Source organism: Filicampus tigris, chromosome 1 (genome assembly GCF_054856515.1).
Source record: "Filicampus tigris isolate MCC_2025a chromosome 1, RoL_Ftig_1.0, whole genome shotgun sequence".
Taxonomy (NCBI): Eukaryota; Metazoa; Chordata; class Actinopteri; order Syngnathiformes; family Syngnathidae; genus Filicampus; species Filicampus tigris.
Genome location: NC_141217.1, coordinates 33,354,491 through 33,372,494, shown reverse-complemented (window position 1 = coordinate 33,372,494; position 18,004 = coordinate 33,354,491). Strand labels below are relative to the sequence as shown.

At 43.4% G+C, this 18,004-nt stretch overlaps 1 protein-coding gene across 3 annotated transcripts in view; it reads left to right on the top strand.

Moving 5' to 3' along the window:
* The window catches only part of cpne5a (copine Va), a 123,485-nt gene that overhangs the window by 50,626 nt on the left and 54,855 nt on the right, over positions 1-18,004 (top strand). Inside the window, exons 9-11 of one of the 3 annotated variants that reach the window (XM_086034483.1) lie at positions 294-333; positions 2,341-2,355; positions 2,527-2,603. The exons of 1 other annotated variant lie outside the window; for it this stretch is intronic. In XM_086034483.1, the coding sequence (XP_085890609.1) occupies positions 294-333; positions 2,341-2,355; positions 2,527-2,603 (132 nt within the window). The remainder of the gene's footprint in view (positions 1-293; positions 334-2,340; positions 2,356-2,526; positions 2,604-18,004) is intronic. One more of the 3 variants, XM_086034491.1, reaches the window with a different exon arrangement.

Here is an 18,004-nt window from a genome sequence, read left to right as displayed (position 1 = left end):
CTGTGTTAATCATAAAAACACAACCTTTTGTTTACATGAACAGTGATATTAAAAAAAAAAATTAAAAATAAATTAAAAAAAAGAACACAGATATATTTGTGGTGACCATTGTCTGATTGGTGTGTGACTGCACAGTTGTCTGGCTAACTTGGCCACTCAACTCCAAATTTCACTCATTTCAATGTCAAAATGTAAAATGAATATGTTGGGCGGTTTTGCTGTGCAACTTATCTGTCCTGTTGTTGGAAAGTGGAGCACCTTAACATGCTGAAGTGCTTTCTTCGTGGTTTCAGGTTTGATATTGATTCTAGAAGTCCCGATCTGTCCAAGCATGTAAGTAAAGCTCCTTATCTGTGGACCTGGAGCTCAAATGCACGGCATAGACCCTCAATGTGATCAGTGTTTTCTTTTTTGGTTTTGGAATATGTGCATGTCTTAAAACTTTTGGTTGTCTGCAAATCAAATAAGATGCCCTTCTATTTGACTAAATGATGCATCATGTACTAAACTAATTAGTTTGCCTGTATTTCCATCTCTGCCAAAGTGGATTTTTTTTTTTTTAATTCCCCTGGAGATATACTAATCAAAGTTATGGTTGCATCACACACTCAAGCACACAGAAGTTCAGCCTTTTTATTTGAAATGAGAAACGAAGCTCTGTGTGTGATTGCTGTAACGTTTCAGCACATTGGCTTTCCAATTTCATTATACTGGAGAAACAATTAAAATGACTGAGATTCATTTTTTAATTGTGCTGAATAGGAAGAATCATATAATCTTGTATATAAATCTCAGTTATATTTTAACCTAACCAACCCATTGACTGACTGACTGACTGCCTAACTACGGTAACTAACTATCCTGCCAACCAACCGACCTACTTACCTAACTAACTTACCTACAATCTAAAAACTGTTGGGTTAAGAATAACACTATTTTGTCCAAAATGGACCGATCCACTACTTGAGTCAATTTGACCAAACTTTCTGCAAAAACAACCCATAAATGGGTAGTTTTATACAAAACAACCTCAAAAATTGGGTTGTTTTGTACAAAGCAATGCAAGAAGGCGGGTCAAACTGACCCAATTAGTGGATCCGTCCATTTTTGACCCAAAATTGTGTTATTTTGAACCCAACAGTTTTTAGGGTGGACCTATCAACCTATCTGCCTGCCTGCTTGACTGACTGCCTTCCTCCCTACCGAATCTCCATATCTCATCTTTATCTCCATACCTAACCTACCTACCTATCTGCATAACCAACATATCTACCAACCCCCCTACCTACCTACCTCCCTACCGACCAACCCGACCCGACTGACCGACCGACCTACCTACCTACCTACTGTACCTAGCTAGCGAGGTGAGCATCCGACTAAAATTTGCCGGTCTGTTTATCACCATCCTTCTGCAGTCTGGGTAGCCTTCCGCCATCCGTCTACCCGCCTTTTTGCCAAGCCGGGTCAAATAGTAATCGCCTATAGGTTGGTCCATCTATCATTTTAAACGCACTTCCGTTATCTCTTCCGAAGAATACATCCTTCGTATCGTCGCTGTCTGGTGAAAAACACTTATCTCCAATTTTGGAAACTTTTTTAATTTTCACTTTTAATGCCATGTCTATAACGCGGAAACATGATTCATGTAAAAATAAGAAAATGAAAAAAAAAAAAATGGAGATAAGTGTTTTTCACATGACAGCGACGATATGTGAAAGTGAGTTGAAGTTTGTCGACGGAAACACAAACAAACCGAAGCCCGTTTTAAACGGCGGAAGGATACCCCGGCTGCAGGCGATAAACCAACCGGGAAATTTGAGTAAAATGCCCAACTCTGCTAATTTTCTATACCTAACCAATCCCATGAACAACTTTCCTCACTACCTACCTAGCTAGTAAATAAGTGTTTTGAGAGAATAACTTTTGCTTTGCATATGACCAAACATTCCAGCATCTGCATTGCTTGTTCATGTTTTATTGTGAAATGTTGCTGTGTGCTGCTGAAGCAGATGGCCGCTAAAACCCTTCCTGGCCTCAGTTGTTTCGTATGCTTCTTGTCGTTTCGTCATCCGTCCCGTTCCGCCCCCAACCGAGACCCCACCACCGCACGCCCCCTGACCATTACGCCCACCCAACTTTCCCAAATCAACCCTTTTGCTCTCCATATTGCTTGAGGATGATTTAAGTGCCGTGTGCCTTCTGTTCCATGATATGCTCTCTTGTGTCACTGCTACTGCTGCCCGGTCTCTCTCTCTCTCTCTCTCTTTCTCTCTTGATTTCTTTCTTTCTTTCTCTACCTCCTCCTCTTCCTCCTCCTCCTTCTCCGCACTTGGGAAAAAGCCGGCCGACTTTAACGTACGTGTCTGCCTCAGATGTCTTCTCAATTCTGACTGTACAATGCCTTTAATGATGCTCAACTCCTTTCTTTGTGACTCCCGCCTGAACACGCCGCCCGCCACTTTGCCCCAAACCTGCGCCCTGTCGCCATGGCACTTACTGTCCCCCCCCCCCCCCCCCTCATGGCAGGACTTCCTGGGACAGGTCCACTGCACACTGGGGGAGATTGTGGGCTCTCCTGCGAGTCGCCTCGAGAAGTCTCTCAGGTATGTTGGTCTTCTTACGCCCCATTGCCACCGTAGCAGTACAATTCGGTTCTGGATGACGCCAGACCCAAGCCTGTCATTTAATACGACCCATTGACTGCTTGACTTCCTTACGGAAACACAACTTTAAACCCTCAAGGTACACAGGCGTCAAACACACGGCCCGGTTGCCAGATCTGATCTTTCATTTCATGTTTATTTGAGTCGGGACAGATGGCACAACACAGTTGAATGAAGAACAATCTCCAATGCACAGCATCACAGCATTTATAGCTAATGCGAATTTCCAAAGCCCGTCCCTAGAAGGTCTTTTTTAAGCAAACAATCAGAGAAAGAAAAGGAGAAAACACAAACAACTTTTTAAGACATATCCACATTCGTAAATAGCCCTCCACATCCACATCCACACGACCTATGAATGCAGGCCTGATGTTCAAGCAACCATTTTGTCGATTTGACTTCGATTTGACGTCGAGTTTATTTTTTATTTTTTATTGCTTTCACGCCAGAGGATAGCTCATTCCATATCTTGACTCCCCTGACTGTGAAAGATGTCTGGCCGATGGAGGTTTTTCTGTAGGGTATTTTACAATTCCCTCCAACTGCTCTCCTAGTTACAACTCCACTAACATGTAAAGGTTTTATCAAATCAGATCAAATCCGAGGGGCTTGGCCATTCAGAGTTATAATCATATAGTTGTGATCTGAGTCATAATTATAATAATGTCATATGGCCCACTAAAGCAAATAAACTGTGTCAACTTCATTTTTCTTGCTAATTGGAGTTGTTTTTAATTCGACCAGAAAATCCTTTCAGAAATTGAATTTTTTCTTCACTTAACTCAATTTGAAAAGCGTTTATTTTCACCTTTTTACATAAATTTGATAAGTGTACTCTAAAAATATTTGATTTGACTAGTATCAATTTCAATTTGTTGAATACAACAAACAAACGCAGATGGCAATTTTATATGTAATAACATGATCAGAGAGAGATACATTAATCTGGTTTTGACAGTCGTAACAACCCTCCGAGGGAAACTCTGACTGTGATATGGCCCACGATCAAAATGAGTTTGATGCACCTGCTCAAGAAGCTTTCCAAAAATCCTTGAAAAAAAATAAATAAAAATCGGAGAATAGTCATTATCATTCCGTTAGTCCCACTTGACGTCACGCGTCAGAACAAAGGCAAGGCGATGATCAATATGTCTACACGCTAGAGCCATCTGTGTCTACATCAATTTGAACTATAAGACCACGCGCTCGCAAAGGAGCGACTAATTGAACACGACTGGGGGCTTCCACAAAGAAATGACTGTCATTAGCGACGCAATCTTGCGAGAAGACTTGATTTAAACCACTGTGAGACTCAAGCTGTTATGCAACTTCATCACTTCTTGATTTAAGAATGCTCATTTTCATGAGGTTATTATGGAAATAGGCTACTTTTGGGGGCGGGGGGTTAATTTCTTTAGCGTGTTATGTTCCTGGTCATATTGACCCATTTTAAAAGGGAAAAAAGTACGTCTTTGGTATTCATGTCAGGTATGATCGTTTTCATCAGAGGTGGGCACATTTTGCTGGTCCGTCGTTCGTCATTCGCCAGCGGCCGAGCCACCCGTCCGTCTTTGTCAGTCTGTCATGATTTCAAGCGGAACCAAAACTGTCATGCCAGTCTGTCACTCCTTCATCGTTATTTTAACCGTGCTTCCGTCATCACTGTAAATGATAGTTCGACACCAGTATTTTAGGGCCGTCAGATCTTTTTCGTCGGAATTGGTGCGTCGGCGACAGCCAATGGGCGTCAAGAACATACTACTTAGTGCGTCACGTGCATTGACAGCACCAGCAGTGTATCCGGTAAAGAACCACGCCTCCTAGTACTGATGTCCACAATCATTTCATTGCTCATTCATATGGAAAACCATGAAAACTAAAACAAAGATATCCCATAGGACTGTATTTACAATCAATATTTACAGCCATCTCTTTGACAGAAATATTCAATAAATAAGTGTGATATAGCATACTGTGTGCGCCTCGTAAACCAGTATAAGATGAATCAAAGATGATAAAAGTCCATCACACGGCACCCTCTCACTGACTTTCCATCAAGCATGTGTGATGAAAACCGGTTTTTGTTAGGGTTGAATATAAATTATTTCACCAATATTTAACGGAAAACAACATAAAATAAATCTGGTCATGGCAACCAATCGAAGTTAATACGAGCGCCAGCGCATCTGCAAAGTTGTGAAGCATAACAGTGTTGATATTCGACTTTTAAATTGATCCCACTTGAAACATAGTATATTATATATAGTATTTGTCGTAATAAACTGCTGCTTTTACGTCTCGAAGGAATTGAGGTGGTATTGTTGTCACACCAGGTTTGTGACACACGTCCATGACGTGACGTCATCCTAAGCAGACGTTCCCATCAAATGACGACATTTGTACCTCCTCCCTTCTTGTGGAATTTCTGGTTTGAGGCGCTAGCATGTAAACAGAGGAGCGAGGAGTGAGGACCTAGAAACCTGATTCCAGTGACCGACGAAAACTCACTTTTGTCCGTGCTTAGTCTGTCAAGTTTTTTTTTTTTTTTTTTAAGTTTCCAGTCATTTGTCAGTTGCCAGCAAAACGGGCGTCCGTCAGTGACGAATTGTCAGATCTTCTGTCAGGACTTATGGAATGCCCAGCTCTGGTTTTCGCGTCAGATTTGATTATGATGACAAGTCAGCTGTCATTATGCTGTCACGTCATGTTTACATGACACATTTCTGATTGTGTTCTGATGTTAGGTGTGATTGTCTTCACAGGTGTGATTGTTTTCACAGGTCAGGTGTGATTGTGTTTATATATTAGGTTTTATTGTTGTCACACCAAGTGTAATTGTCTTCACAACAGGTGTGATTTGTCTTCACAGGTCAGGTGTGATTGTTTTAACACGTCAGGTGTGATTGTTTTAACACGTCAGGTGTGATTGTGTTTATGTCAGGTGTAATTATCTTCACATTCAGTTGTGATTGTGTTCAAGTCATGTGTATTGTCTTCACGGGTCAGGTATGATTGTCTTCAGGGCTAGACAGACAGACAGGCTTAATAATTGGATTTAAACCTTGTCCACACAAAATACGGCGACGGTATTGTGAGTGCTACCGTAAGTGCGGATAACAGGATGAGAAGCAGGAAACCTCGGGCTGTGGATACTTTAAGGGTATTGATTCCGCTATTCGACCGATGCACCGTCTCACTTAACAGTAGCAGCCAGTGATGATAATTCAGATGCTGACTTGATAAATACACTTGCTGATAGCTTTCCATTCAGCCCTTTCCATTGTGAAAATCGAAACACCAACATTTGCGAATAAACATGGCTGAGCTCCGTTTCCTTGTCATGCATCCTACTGTTCTGTAACAGGGACTCGAGGAATGCAGGTAGAAAGGAATGTGTAAGGCATGCTTTTTAAGAAGCCCTCCCCAAGGCGCATTGCATCAATGACCTGCTTTCACGGATCCTTTTTTACACCCTTCACCTCTCAAACTCCCTCCTTATAGCCACTTTCATGGTCCGCTTTTCAATGTGCTCTCTAACCACATCATCTAACCTCTATTTTAGTTTTCTCTCGTGACCAACATGCACATTTTAGGTCTCTTCTTCTTTTGTTGCTGTCTCATGAATGATTATTTGTATTTGACAAATTGGAGTGCGAGATCGGATCTGTTCTAAATCCCACACCCGGTGCTTCCCTCGCTTGTATTAGATCTGATGCTTGGTGTACATTTAAAGCCCAAACCTCACCACTCCTGTTCCCTCACTGTATGCAATATATGATCACAATGAACTAGGGCTTGGCAGCACAGTGGTGGAGTATTTAGCACAATCCGCCTTGGTGTTCTGAAGTTGTAGGTTTGAATCTGAATGTCCTATATGGAGCAGGGTGACAATCGTTTTTGATTTTTCATTCTATTTAGTTGTTATTTCATTTTAGTAGTGGAGGGCGCCAATACATTTTAGTGGTCTGTGATTATGCCACCCGGTACCCTGAGGCACTTCCTTTGCGCACTGTCACTGCACCTGCTGCGTGCGCCTTGTTCAGCTGTTTTCCAGAGTTGGCGTTCCTGATAAGATCATCACAGACCAGGGTACCAACCTCACATTCTGACTTCTACAGCTCTTCCATCAACAGCTGGGAATTTCAGTGATCAAGACCGCACCATACAACCCTCAGACAGACGGCTTGGTGAAAAGGATGCTGCAGAAGTTTGTTGCTGACAGAGGACGTGACTGGCACCAGTGGCTGCCTTTCCTGCTGTTCGCTTAACAAGAAGTTCCCCAAGCCTTCACGGGATTCTCCCCATTTGAGCTGCTGTATGGCTGGGAGGTCCAAGGCCCATTGGACCTCCTGCTCAAGACACGGGAGGCTCCCACGACAAGCACCAGTGAGCGCAGTGTGGTCCAGTTTGTGTTGGAGATGAGGGACCGACTGGCAAAGTACCGTGATGAGGCGAAGGTCAACTTACCCAGCGGGCCCAGAAGGCGTGGTATGACCAGCAGATCAGACAACGTGAATTCCAACCCAGCCAGAAAGTACTGCTACTCCTGCCATCTTCTAACAGCAAGCTGCTTGCTAAGTGGCAGGGCCCGTACACCGTCTTAAGAAAGATGGGCCCTGTGACATACGACATCCACCAACCAGGAAAAAAGAAGCCAAAGCAGACCTACCACGTCAACCTGCTGAAAGAGTGGAAGGAGGCTCCAGTGCAAGTTCCTGTGGCATCGTTGCTGGTGGCAGAGGTGGACACCGATGGGGATGAGGAGTCTGCTCTTGCTGTCGAGCCCGCTCTTGACCATCTCTCTGCCACCCAGTCCACCAAGCTGAGCCAGGTGTTCCAGCGGGTTCACAAACATTTTGCTGCCAACCCAGGAGAGACTGTTCTCGTTGAGCATGTCATCTGCCTGAAGGACAGGGGATCCGATTCGCCAGAGGGCCTACCGGGTGCCACAACATGTGGTGGAAAAGCTCCTGAAGGAGGTGGAAGAGATGCAACGCCTCGGGATGATTGAACCATCAGAGTCAGAGTGGTGCAGCCCGGTGGTCATCGTGGTGAGGAAGGATGGCTCACATCGACCTCCGGAAGCTCAACGCAATGTCGCAGTTTGATGCCTACCCGGTGCCCTGCATCGATGATCTCCTGGAGAAGATCGGCCGGGCTAGGTTCATCACCACCCTGGACCTCTGCAAGGGCTACTGGCAGGTACCTCTGGATGCATCCAGTCGGCCCTACACTGCATTCCGGACACCCGCTGGCCTCTTCCAATTCACCGTGATGCCTTCCGGTCTCCATGGAGCACCCGCCACTTTCCAGAGGCTGATGGACCGCATCCTGCAGGGGTGTGAGGACTGCAGTGCTGCCTACTTGGACGATATGGTCATCTTCAGCGACACCTGGGAGCAGCACCTGCAGCATCTGGGGCGGGTCCTTGACCATATCCAGAGGGCAGGACTGACACTAAATCCTGGCAAGTGTCAGTGGGCAAGAGAGGCAAGATACCTGGGCTACCAGCTTGGGCGAGGTGAGGTTCGACCACAGGTGGACAAAGTTGAGACGATCCGCAGCTGCCCACGCCCTCGTACAAAGAAGGAGGTGAGGTCTTGGGCTTGGCCGGATGGTACAGGAGATTTGTCCCACAGTTCGCTACCATCGCCGCCCCTCAAACAGCTCTGACAGCGAAGGACCAGAAGAATCCTGTGGCGTGGACTGAGGTATGTGAGGCTGCGTTTCAATCCCTCATGGCCAGCCTGTGTTCATCTCCAGTGCTAAGGAGTCCTGACTTCAGCCAGCGGTTCTTGATTCAGACTGATGCCTCGGCGGTAGGACTGGGCGCTGTCCTGGCCCAAGGTGCCCCTGGGGAAAAACAACCTGCGCTGTACCTGAACCGCAAGTTGCTGCCACGTGAGATGAGGTATTCCACAGTAGAGAAGGAGGGCTTGGCCATCAAATGGGCGCTGGAGAGCCTGAAATACTATCTGCTGGGGAGAGAGTTCGACTTGGAGACGGATCATCGCGCTCTGACGTGGATTGGCTCTATGAAGGACCACAACAGTCGTCCCACCGGCTGGTGCCTCTCTCTTCAGCCGTTACGGAACGTTACCGTTGAACTCCGTCACTCCCTCACCGGTGCGCTGTCGTTAGCTGGGGGGTGCAGCTGATAAACGCGCCGTTTTGTTCCCGCGGAGCCACTCTTAATTGTGACTGTTCCCCGCAACCCGTGCAGGAGTTTCGCGGCCATTCGTATTACAAAGACTGGTTCACTGTTGCCTGGACTTTTTGTTATCCTCACGGCTGGTGCTGGGGGTGCACACGACACTCGCTCGACACATGCACACGGACACGGACACACGCTCATACACATCAGACACTCAACTGCATGCTGCCGCATCGGTTGGACACTGGACCAAACCCTGGCACTTCCTGATTGTGCCTTAAATGGCGATCGGTGGCGGAGGAGAAGGTCACCTGACCATTGGGCTGAACCATTTTAGCCAGTTATTTGTGTTATTTTGTATTTTGAATGGATAAAGTAACATATGTGACATTTAATACTTTTCTACATATTGCAACAGAATTCATTCATGGGAATTTTGGTTATTGTTTAGTTCATGGACATTTAATATTATTAATACCCAATATTGTTTTAAGATTATCGGAGAGAGGGGCTAAAGGATATTTAAGGGGTTCCAAACTCATTTTGTGGGCGGCTGAGCCTAGCGACGTTGGGGGCCAGGCTGCTGCAGAGCGTAAGCAAAGCAAAGCAAGTTAAAGTGGAATTTGTCAAACTTTTGAAATTGTTTTCTTTGGAATTTAATTGTAAATATTTTTTTCTTTGTTTTGGCTTGCTTTATTTTTGTTATTTTGTCACTTTGGTCACTGTAAATATCTTTTTCACGTGTTGGGGCAATTTTGGGGTAATTAAAACACTGAACTTCAATTTTCAGACTGCGCCATCATTTTTCATTCAAGCTTTCACAGACGAACCCGTGACAACTATTATCAGGATTTTTTATTTCAGTTCATTCTAATTAGTTTCTAGAGTGGATTTGTTAGTTTTTATTTTTATATATATATATGTATGTATGTATGTATGTATGTATGTATGTATGTTCTCGTTGTGTTTGAGTGTTATTTGTCTTCATACTAAGGTTTCCTCCCACATTTTGAAGAATGTATGTTATGTTCAATCAATTGACTCTAAACTGTGTGAACGGTTGTATGTAGGTGCCCTGGAATTGGCTGGCGACCATCTTACCTGTGCACAGATAAGCGCTATAGAAAATGGATGTATAAACCTGGGCTTTTTTGTTGTTGTTGTTAGATCCATGTAACATGAGAGGTAAACAAGTCTACACGATAATCACAATAACAGACAAAGCTGTGATGGTCCGCTATGACGGGCCATCTAGACGTGCGTTGTTGTTGATGGTTGAACAAATGGAAGGCTAAATCTAAATGAGTGTTTGACACAAGTGAAAGACATCACGTGGTTGTGATGTCGTGCGTAGCCCGTGGGAAACAGTTGCATTTGTTACAGGATAATGGAGTTCATTATACAGACGGCATTAACCTTTTACTATGCTGGCCCGGCAAATTACACACGCACGCTTGGAATATAGGAGCACCTCTGAGAATAGCATGCGCAGGAAGCCACTTCACTGCATCCATTGAGATGCTGCAAGGACGAGATTATATTAGAATTTGGGTCCAAATGAATCCCATTTCCATTTGGTTGACTTTCATTCCAAATTTTGCCATTGAGATCAATTCGATTTGTGACTAATTCCAAACTGTCACCATCACTGCCAATGTTCTTTTTTGTGAAGATGAGGCATTCGAATTGTGTCACCCTTCTACCCAACAGGTAGACGTTCTGATGTTTTTTGTCTCATGGCTTGTGCGCCTTCACCGCTACGACGCATGAAAGCTCCAACGGAGGCACGCGGAGGCACTAAAGTGAACTCCTGGCGCTGATCAATCTATTCATCGGAAGAAAATGAAGTGCAGATTGTATCTACGGTCTACTTTAAGAACCACGGGGAAGTCAAGGCGACTCTGTGATATAAATGCTATTATTCGCCAGCGGTCTGAGACTAAAGTGCGGATAAAGGCTAGAACACATCTGACAAAAAAAAAAAAGAAGTTGTGTAATAACAGTGATGGGAGCATGGCTTTCGCAAGTGGGATGTTCTACCCTTGCTGTGGGAAAATGAAATTATGTCATAAAATGTCATCCAGAAAATTACTTTTGCTCAGCAGCAGGAGAGAACACCTAAACAATAGGCTAGTGGCCAGTCAATGGCAGGGCACATACTTATAGCGAATCCGGGAAGTGTTTATCACGTTACAATGTTGTCCAAAATTGATTTTTTTTTTCTTTAAACTTTTACACACTACTATGAAAACCCATTCCTTCCAGTGAAGCTATTATTATTATTATTATTATTATTATTATTGTTATTATCCATTATTTATACCGAACCCATGACCTCTGAACTGTGAGGCGGACGTGCTAACCAGTCGACCACTTATCAATAATAATAATAATAATAATAATAATAATTTAGGGGCGGCACGGTTGTCGACTGGTTAGCACATCCGCCTCACAGTTCAGAGGTCGTGGGTTCGATCCTGTGTGGAGTTTGCATGTTCTCCCCGTGCCTGCGTGGGTTTTCTCCGGGTACTCCGGTTTCCTCCCACATTCCAAAAACATGCATGGTAAGTTGATTGGACTCTCTAAATTGCACCTAGGTGTGATTGTGAGTGCGGATGTTTGTCTCTGTGTGCCCTGCGATTGGCTGGCAACCAATTCAGGGTGTCCCCCGCCTACTGCCCAAAGACAGCTGGGATAGGCTCCAGCACGCCCCACGACCCTTGAGGATAAGCGGTATCAATAATGGATGGATGGATAATAATTTATTTCAAAAGCCTGTTTCTGTTAGTGGATTTTTTTTTCTTCATGACACCCCATAAAAAGCACATTTATTAAAAAGAAATCACATGTACAGTATAAGGATTCACAACTTTTGCTCACTGTTTGTTCATGCACCTCTGGCAGCAAATTACAGCTTCTAGCCTTTTTGTATATGATGCTGCAAAACTTTCTTTGGGCAGTTTTGTCCATTCTTCCATGCGACATGTCTTAAACTCCATCCGGCTTTGATGGGCAATGTCTCAGCACAGCCATTTTCAGATCCCTATATGTGCCATTGGATTGGCTGGCCTCTGGCTGGGCTGTCAATGGACATCCACAGCCATTTTGATTAAAAAAAAAAAAAAAAAAAAAAGGGGATGAACGGATGTGAGTTTGGGGCCTTTTAATGGGTTTGGTCTCCTGTGCTGCGCTGTGATTGGCCAGACTTTGTTTTGGGGCCGTGGCCTTGTCAAAGGTCAATGTTGGACAGTGGCAGGGCTTAACTAGAGTTGATCAGAGGCAACTCGTCTCACAGAAGAGCATTTCATGTTTTGGTGTCCTTTGAATTAGCTGCTGCACTTTTTAGAAATCCTGCTGAGGTGAAGGATTATGGATGTTTATCAGTGTATGACGATCAAGCGGATTAGTGGTATAATCCCCCTTTCATGCCTTGTGGCAACCTTGTGGTCTTCTTTTGGGGTGGGATGTGGCCCAAAGCGTTCACTGGCACCAAGCCAGATGACCTGCCTGCTTTCCATCGCTGCAGCTCTCTGATTTACCTCTGTCACCAGGCAGATTTGTTCACTAAGGCCGGTGTTGATTCATCACCTGAGCCCGTGCAATGAAATCATTGCACCTTTCCAATTTATTAAGTCTTAGGTTGGATTTACGCCACATGCTTCAAGTGACACAATTATTTTGGTTTAAAGGGGACACATTTGACTTTTTAATGTTTGGATATAAATACAAAAGTTGTTTGTCTGGAGTCCCTGCCCACCCATCAAGTGTGAAATTAAACAAGCAAGTCATTTTTTAGTTATCTTCCTATTTCTAAAAACAACTATCATGGTCTATGAAGTTGACAATGTTGTTGTTGAGATGAAGTGGGCAAAAAGTAATGCTTTCTCACCGTGTATACAAAATTTGTGTCCTCCAAAAACGTGGATATATTCAACGCTTAATAGCGTTACAAACACGTATGGTGGCTTGGTAAGCGCTTGTTGTAATAGATGGCACACCCGCGATGCAGGTGAGACGAACTTTACGAACCTTTTAAACACGCAGGACATATATAAGTATTGCAAAATATTAAGATCTTTCAGTGAGTTGATTTTGGTGAAAATGTGCACAAAATGTGTTCATGCAACGTTGGTTTGGTGTTGAGTAATTTTGTGCCGTCATTGAATTGATTTATTTTTTTGTTGCTTTGAATTCTTTTTTAGCATTCAAATATAATATTAACACTCTGTTCTGTACATTGCTTCAATAATATTTATATTTTTTTTAAACTGACATACGCACATACAGTATTTGATCATTACAGACATACGCAAAAAGAGCGATGGCTCGTGTCTTGCAGAAGTCAGAAATCGAGTCACTCGTACCTCGTATAAACATGTTTCCTCTACTACACCCCCACATACTCACGGTTTGGCACCCAAGGATTCACCTATTCATGGATTTTTTTCCCACCATTTTTTTTCAATATTTTTGGTTTTCAATTTTGTTTGTTTTTTGTGGAAAACACATATTGAAGGTTGAACAGCATTTTTTGAAGAATATTTTGGGTTTACACAAGTGTATTTTTTTAAATGTTTTTTTTCCCCCTAATGCATTCAGTGGGTATCAGTTGTATCCGGATTAGCACTATTCGCGCAAGTCCCTATCCCCCGCAAATAGCGGGGGTCCACTGTATAGATTTAAGTTGTAATGTCATCATTCACCACTAGAGGGCAGACATCGCATCTGACTTACACTTGTCTTATACTACAATGTGAGCAGGCCTAATAATTTGGGGATTTGGAATTACATGCAGGACAAACATAGTACCCGAATAATGTTAACATTTTTGTGGACAAATTGCACAAAATGAGTTCCTACACTTAATGTTGATATGCTGTTAAGCAGTTTTGTGCCGTTCTTGAATGGTAATTTTTATGCACCAGAACCCTTTGCACTGGGGGGGAAAAAAATCACAGTATGGGGTTATTTTTGGGTTGTTCAAAACCTTTGTTGTTGAAGGCTTGATCTTTTATATATGTGGACATTTGCACGTATTTTGTACATATTTAAAATGGTATTTTTGTCATACATCTGTTTAGGGAGTGCGTGGCCCTATGTAGTACCCCAGTAGAACTAATGAAAAATGATGGCCTTCTCCATCATATAAGTTGCCCATCCCTGCATTAAGTGTAAGAAATTCTGCTCTTACTCAATGGCTCTCTGCAACAGAAGGTGAGCCGAGTGTTAGCCGCCACCAAAAAGCTTCCATTGTCCTGGGCACTTGCTTGTTTTTCACTCTCTGGGCACTGCTTCCACTTGTCGAAGCAAGCAACCAACAGAGCAAGGACAACCAAAACGATAATGTAAATAATGTCAAATGAGTCAGTTAGAATCAGGAGCTTTAAACCAGGCCAATGAAACCCTATATAAGGTTTAATATTTGTGTTATTTAAACACTATTTGTTAATGTGCCAATGATTCTTCTTAGCATACCACTGCGAACGCGAAGACCACACCCTGCACCAGCTGCTGTATGAAAAAAACAAAAAACAAAAATGGTCTTCATCTTGCGCGCTCACACTCGGACTGTTGAGCAGGCAACACTCCCCCCCCCCCCTTCCTCTCGCGTGACACGTTGCAGCGTTGTTAAATATCAAGAACATCCCTCATCTTAATGGCCTCGTGTGAGCAGCATCAACAATTGCATCCTTCCTTCTCCCTCTTTTGGACTTTAATCTCACCTCCAACCTCATTTCGGATACGGAACGTTGCCATTTTGAGGCGCTCTGGCCTCACATCAGGCTGCCTCCAGATGGTCAGATTATAGAAGCCATGCATACAGTAGAGCCGACATTCATATTTATAAGGGTGAAATGAACACATTGACTCTTTTTATTTTTTTAACGTATTAATGAATCCAAATTTGTTTAGGAGGTTTTCTGTAAGGAAGAAATACAGTGGCGCCTTGAGATATCAGTTGAATTTGTTCTGTGACCAAGCTCATAACTCAAAGTGCCCATATCTCAAATCATCTTTCCCCAATGATGTGGATGAAAATTCCATTAATCCGCTGCGGCCCCCACCAGATAACCCACCCCAAAATGTGCTTTTAATAATGAAAATAGGACTCCATAGTATTGCATTCTATAAAAACATAAAGTAGGACAAGAATTTAGCTCCTTGAGAGCTAAAAAATTGGTGGATTTTACTGCTAAATTTATATTACACAAATCCAGTAAAAGTGTGTGAATGTGTTGAAGCTATGTGATGTTTTGCCATTTTCAGGTCTCTCCGGAGATGCTCAATCAGGTTTAGGTCAGGGCTCTGGCTGGGCCAGTCAAGAACGGTCACAGAGTTGTTTCCGAAGCCACTCCTTTGTTATCTTAGCTGTGTTATTTGGGTCATTGTCCTGTTGAAAGGTGAACCTTGGAACCAGTCTGAGGTCAGGAGCACTCTGGAAAAGGTTTTCATCCAGGATATCTCTGTGCTTGGCCGCATTCATCTTTCCTTCAATTGCAACCAGGGGCATTCACTCTGTTTTGCACGCCACAGTTTCCTGCATACACAAGAGATGATGCATGGGCGGACGCAGCAAAGCACCCGATACTATATATTGCCACACTTCTACGATGCCGCGACATTGCAGGCGAGGAGGGTTTGACTGCATGTCATAAAGCATGACTGAGCTCATTTGCAGGGTGAAATGCTGCAGATTCGCAAGCTGTTAGCCGGCATTACCTGCAGCAGGCCGTGTCCGCGAAGCAGGTTAGCGCAGGAAGCTGCACATTTCACATCATTTCATCATCAAAGTGATGCAGGGAGCGTTCCAATCAGCAGCCCACATTTCTCTCAGGGCAATCACAAAAAGAAACGGTGGGGGGTAAAACCTCAGCGACTGTATTTACTGTATTTTTTCCTCCAAATACAGGAGCTATATGATGTATTTTTTTACAATTTAAAAGCATTCCCAAGCAGGGGCGGAGCTATGGGTGGGCCTGGGTGTGCACGGGCCCACCCAGATTGACAGACTGCCCATCCAGTGAGATTCATGAAAAAAAAAAAAAGACATTATTTTTTAATTTGCACTTTGCTGTGTTTTTATTTTGTTGAATATTTAGAATGGCATAATTGCGGTTGTCTAAGGAAGATCTGAATTTCATATTCAGTTTGTCATTTTATTTGAATATACGATGTGTCGGTAAAGGAGGATTGTGCTGAGTGAGAGAAATAATCTAGGCCCATCCTGATTTTTCCAGGCCCACCCGTTAGCCTCGTTCTGGCTCCGCCCCCGTTCCCGAGCGTCTTAATAACATTGGTACGGGTCTCGAATGTTCCGCGGCAGGTTCCAGTGGTGATCGAGGAGGTTCTGGTAGTCCTCTCCAAGGTTGTTCACGTGAGCATTGAGAAGGTTCTAGAGGGTTTTTTTTGGGAGAATCTAGTGGTGATCAAGGTGGTTCCTGAAGTCCACTGTCTGGTGACACATGACTTGTAAAAAGGTTTGAGAGGATCTACATGTCTACACTTAGATGTTGTATTTGATGTTCTAGAGGTGATCCAGGAGGTTTGGGTTAGTCCACTATAAGGTTGTCAACATCAGGAAGGTTCTAGAGATTTTCGATCAAGCTCACCAACATGGTTCCCACGGGAGCCAGGTAGCACCCATGGACATCATGAATAACCTGCGGGCTTGTTCTAAAAATAAATGTTTTGTTATGATTTTATGTTTTAAAAATAAAAATTTTAGATGTACAGCTGTCGTTGTGCCCATTGTTCACATGGTCCTTTGGATTTGTGTTGCTTCTGTTTCTGACCTCGTTGAATTAGTGTTGGCGTTTAATGTGAGAAATCATTATCTATCTTCGCGTAGATTCATATTTTTAATCAATAATAACATAATTAATGGTATTTTGAGCAAATTTGCCACTTGAAAAGTGTACTGGTAGACCTACGCATTAATCAGCACCCAAGAAGTATGCCTCGGTTTCAAAAAGGTCTGTAACCCTTGTTCTATATTTCCACAGCAGTGGAGTTTGTGACATGCGTTTATCAAAATAACCCAAGGATAAAGAATTACAGATGTATTTTTGGAAGATATATTTCTTGCCATGGTGAAATAAGCTTGTTTTATGAGCAGATCTGTCTTATTCAGTATGTCAGTCTTGATCCCGCCTCACATGCTGCTGCCCAGTGGCGAGCCCGGGCTATCATTAGACTGACAAATGCTGTGCTGGATTAGGCCGGGTGCTTGCTTCTACTAGCAGAAGCAAAGCCCAGAATGTGGAGAATAACCTCGCACACATGGGCGCGTCACCAAAAACAAAAACCGCCATGTCAACAACTTCACGAAGCTCGTGCCGCATTTCAGAAGCTAACGCCGTTACCTAAAGCTAATCTGTGAACCCTTACAATAACTACTAACACACTCACAGCGAGCAGCCATTTAGATGCAATTGCATTGTCACTTTAAAGGCAGCATTTCATCACCAAGCTGCCAAATGACACGTGTCAATGAATGTATTGCCGTGGTTCATGACATTGGACAAACTCAAATACTCCCCACTCACACGTAAACAAGTTAGCTATACCGTACCACTTTTTTGCCAGACCGATACCGGTACGGGTTATCTCCCTTGAATACTCAGCGATAACACTAATACCTTCGATACAGACAATTTCAATTAATACAATAACAGATAGCTTTAAAAAAAGACATTTCTTTCTGCTTTCTTTGCTGATGTGTCAAACCAACTTGGCAAGGCTTACTCAAGTATCGGTAGCCTTCACAAGAATATGATTCCGTGAATAATATTGGACCGATACAGATACTTGATATCCGTACACGCCCATTAGCAAAAGCTAATGCTGGTAACACTATTAGCTCATCTGTGCTAACGCTGCAATTCTGCTTACTTTTTGGCTAACTTCCGCCACAAAGTCAGAGGCTGAGAAACTTGTTGCGGGGTTGCTTATAAAGTGAATTAGTGTTTTGTCAAACATGCAGCAGAAACCTCCCTCAGTCTCACTTGTCAGAAATAGGCAGACAACTAGATGGACGTGGTTGTTTGAGTTCACATTTGGATGGGCTATTCCTATACAACACATTAACTCATTCAATGCCTTTGACGGATTTATTTGTCCTTTCACAGTCCAGCCATTCAATCCCAGGAATTTATTTGTATTTTTTTTTCAACTTTTTTTCAAACGT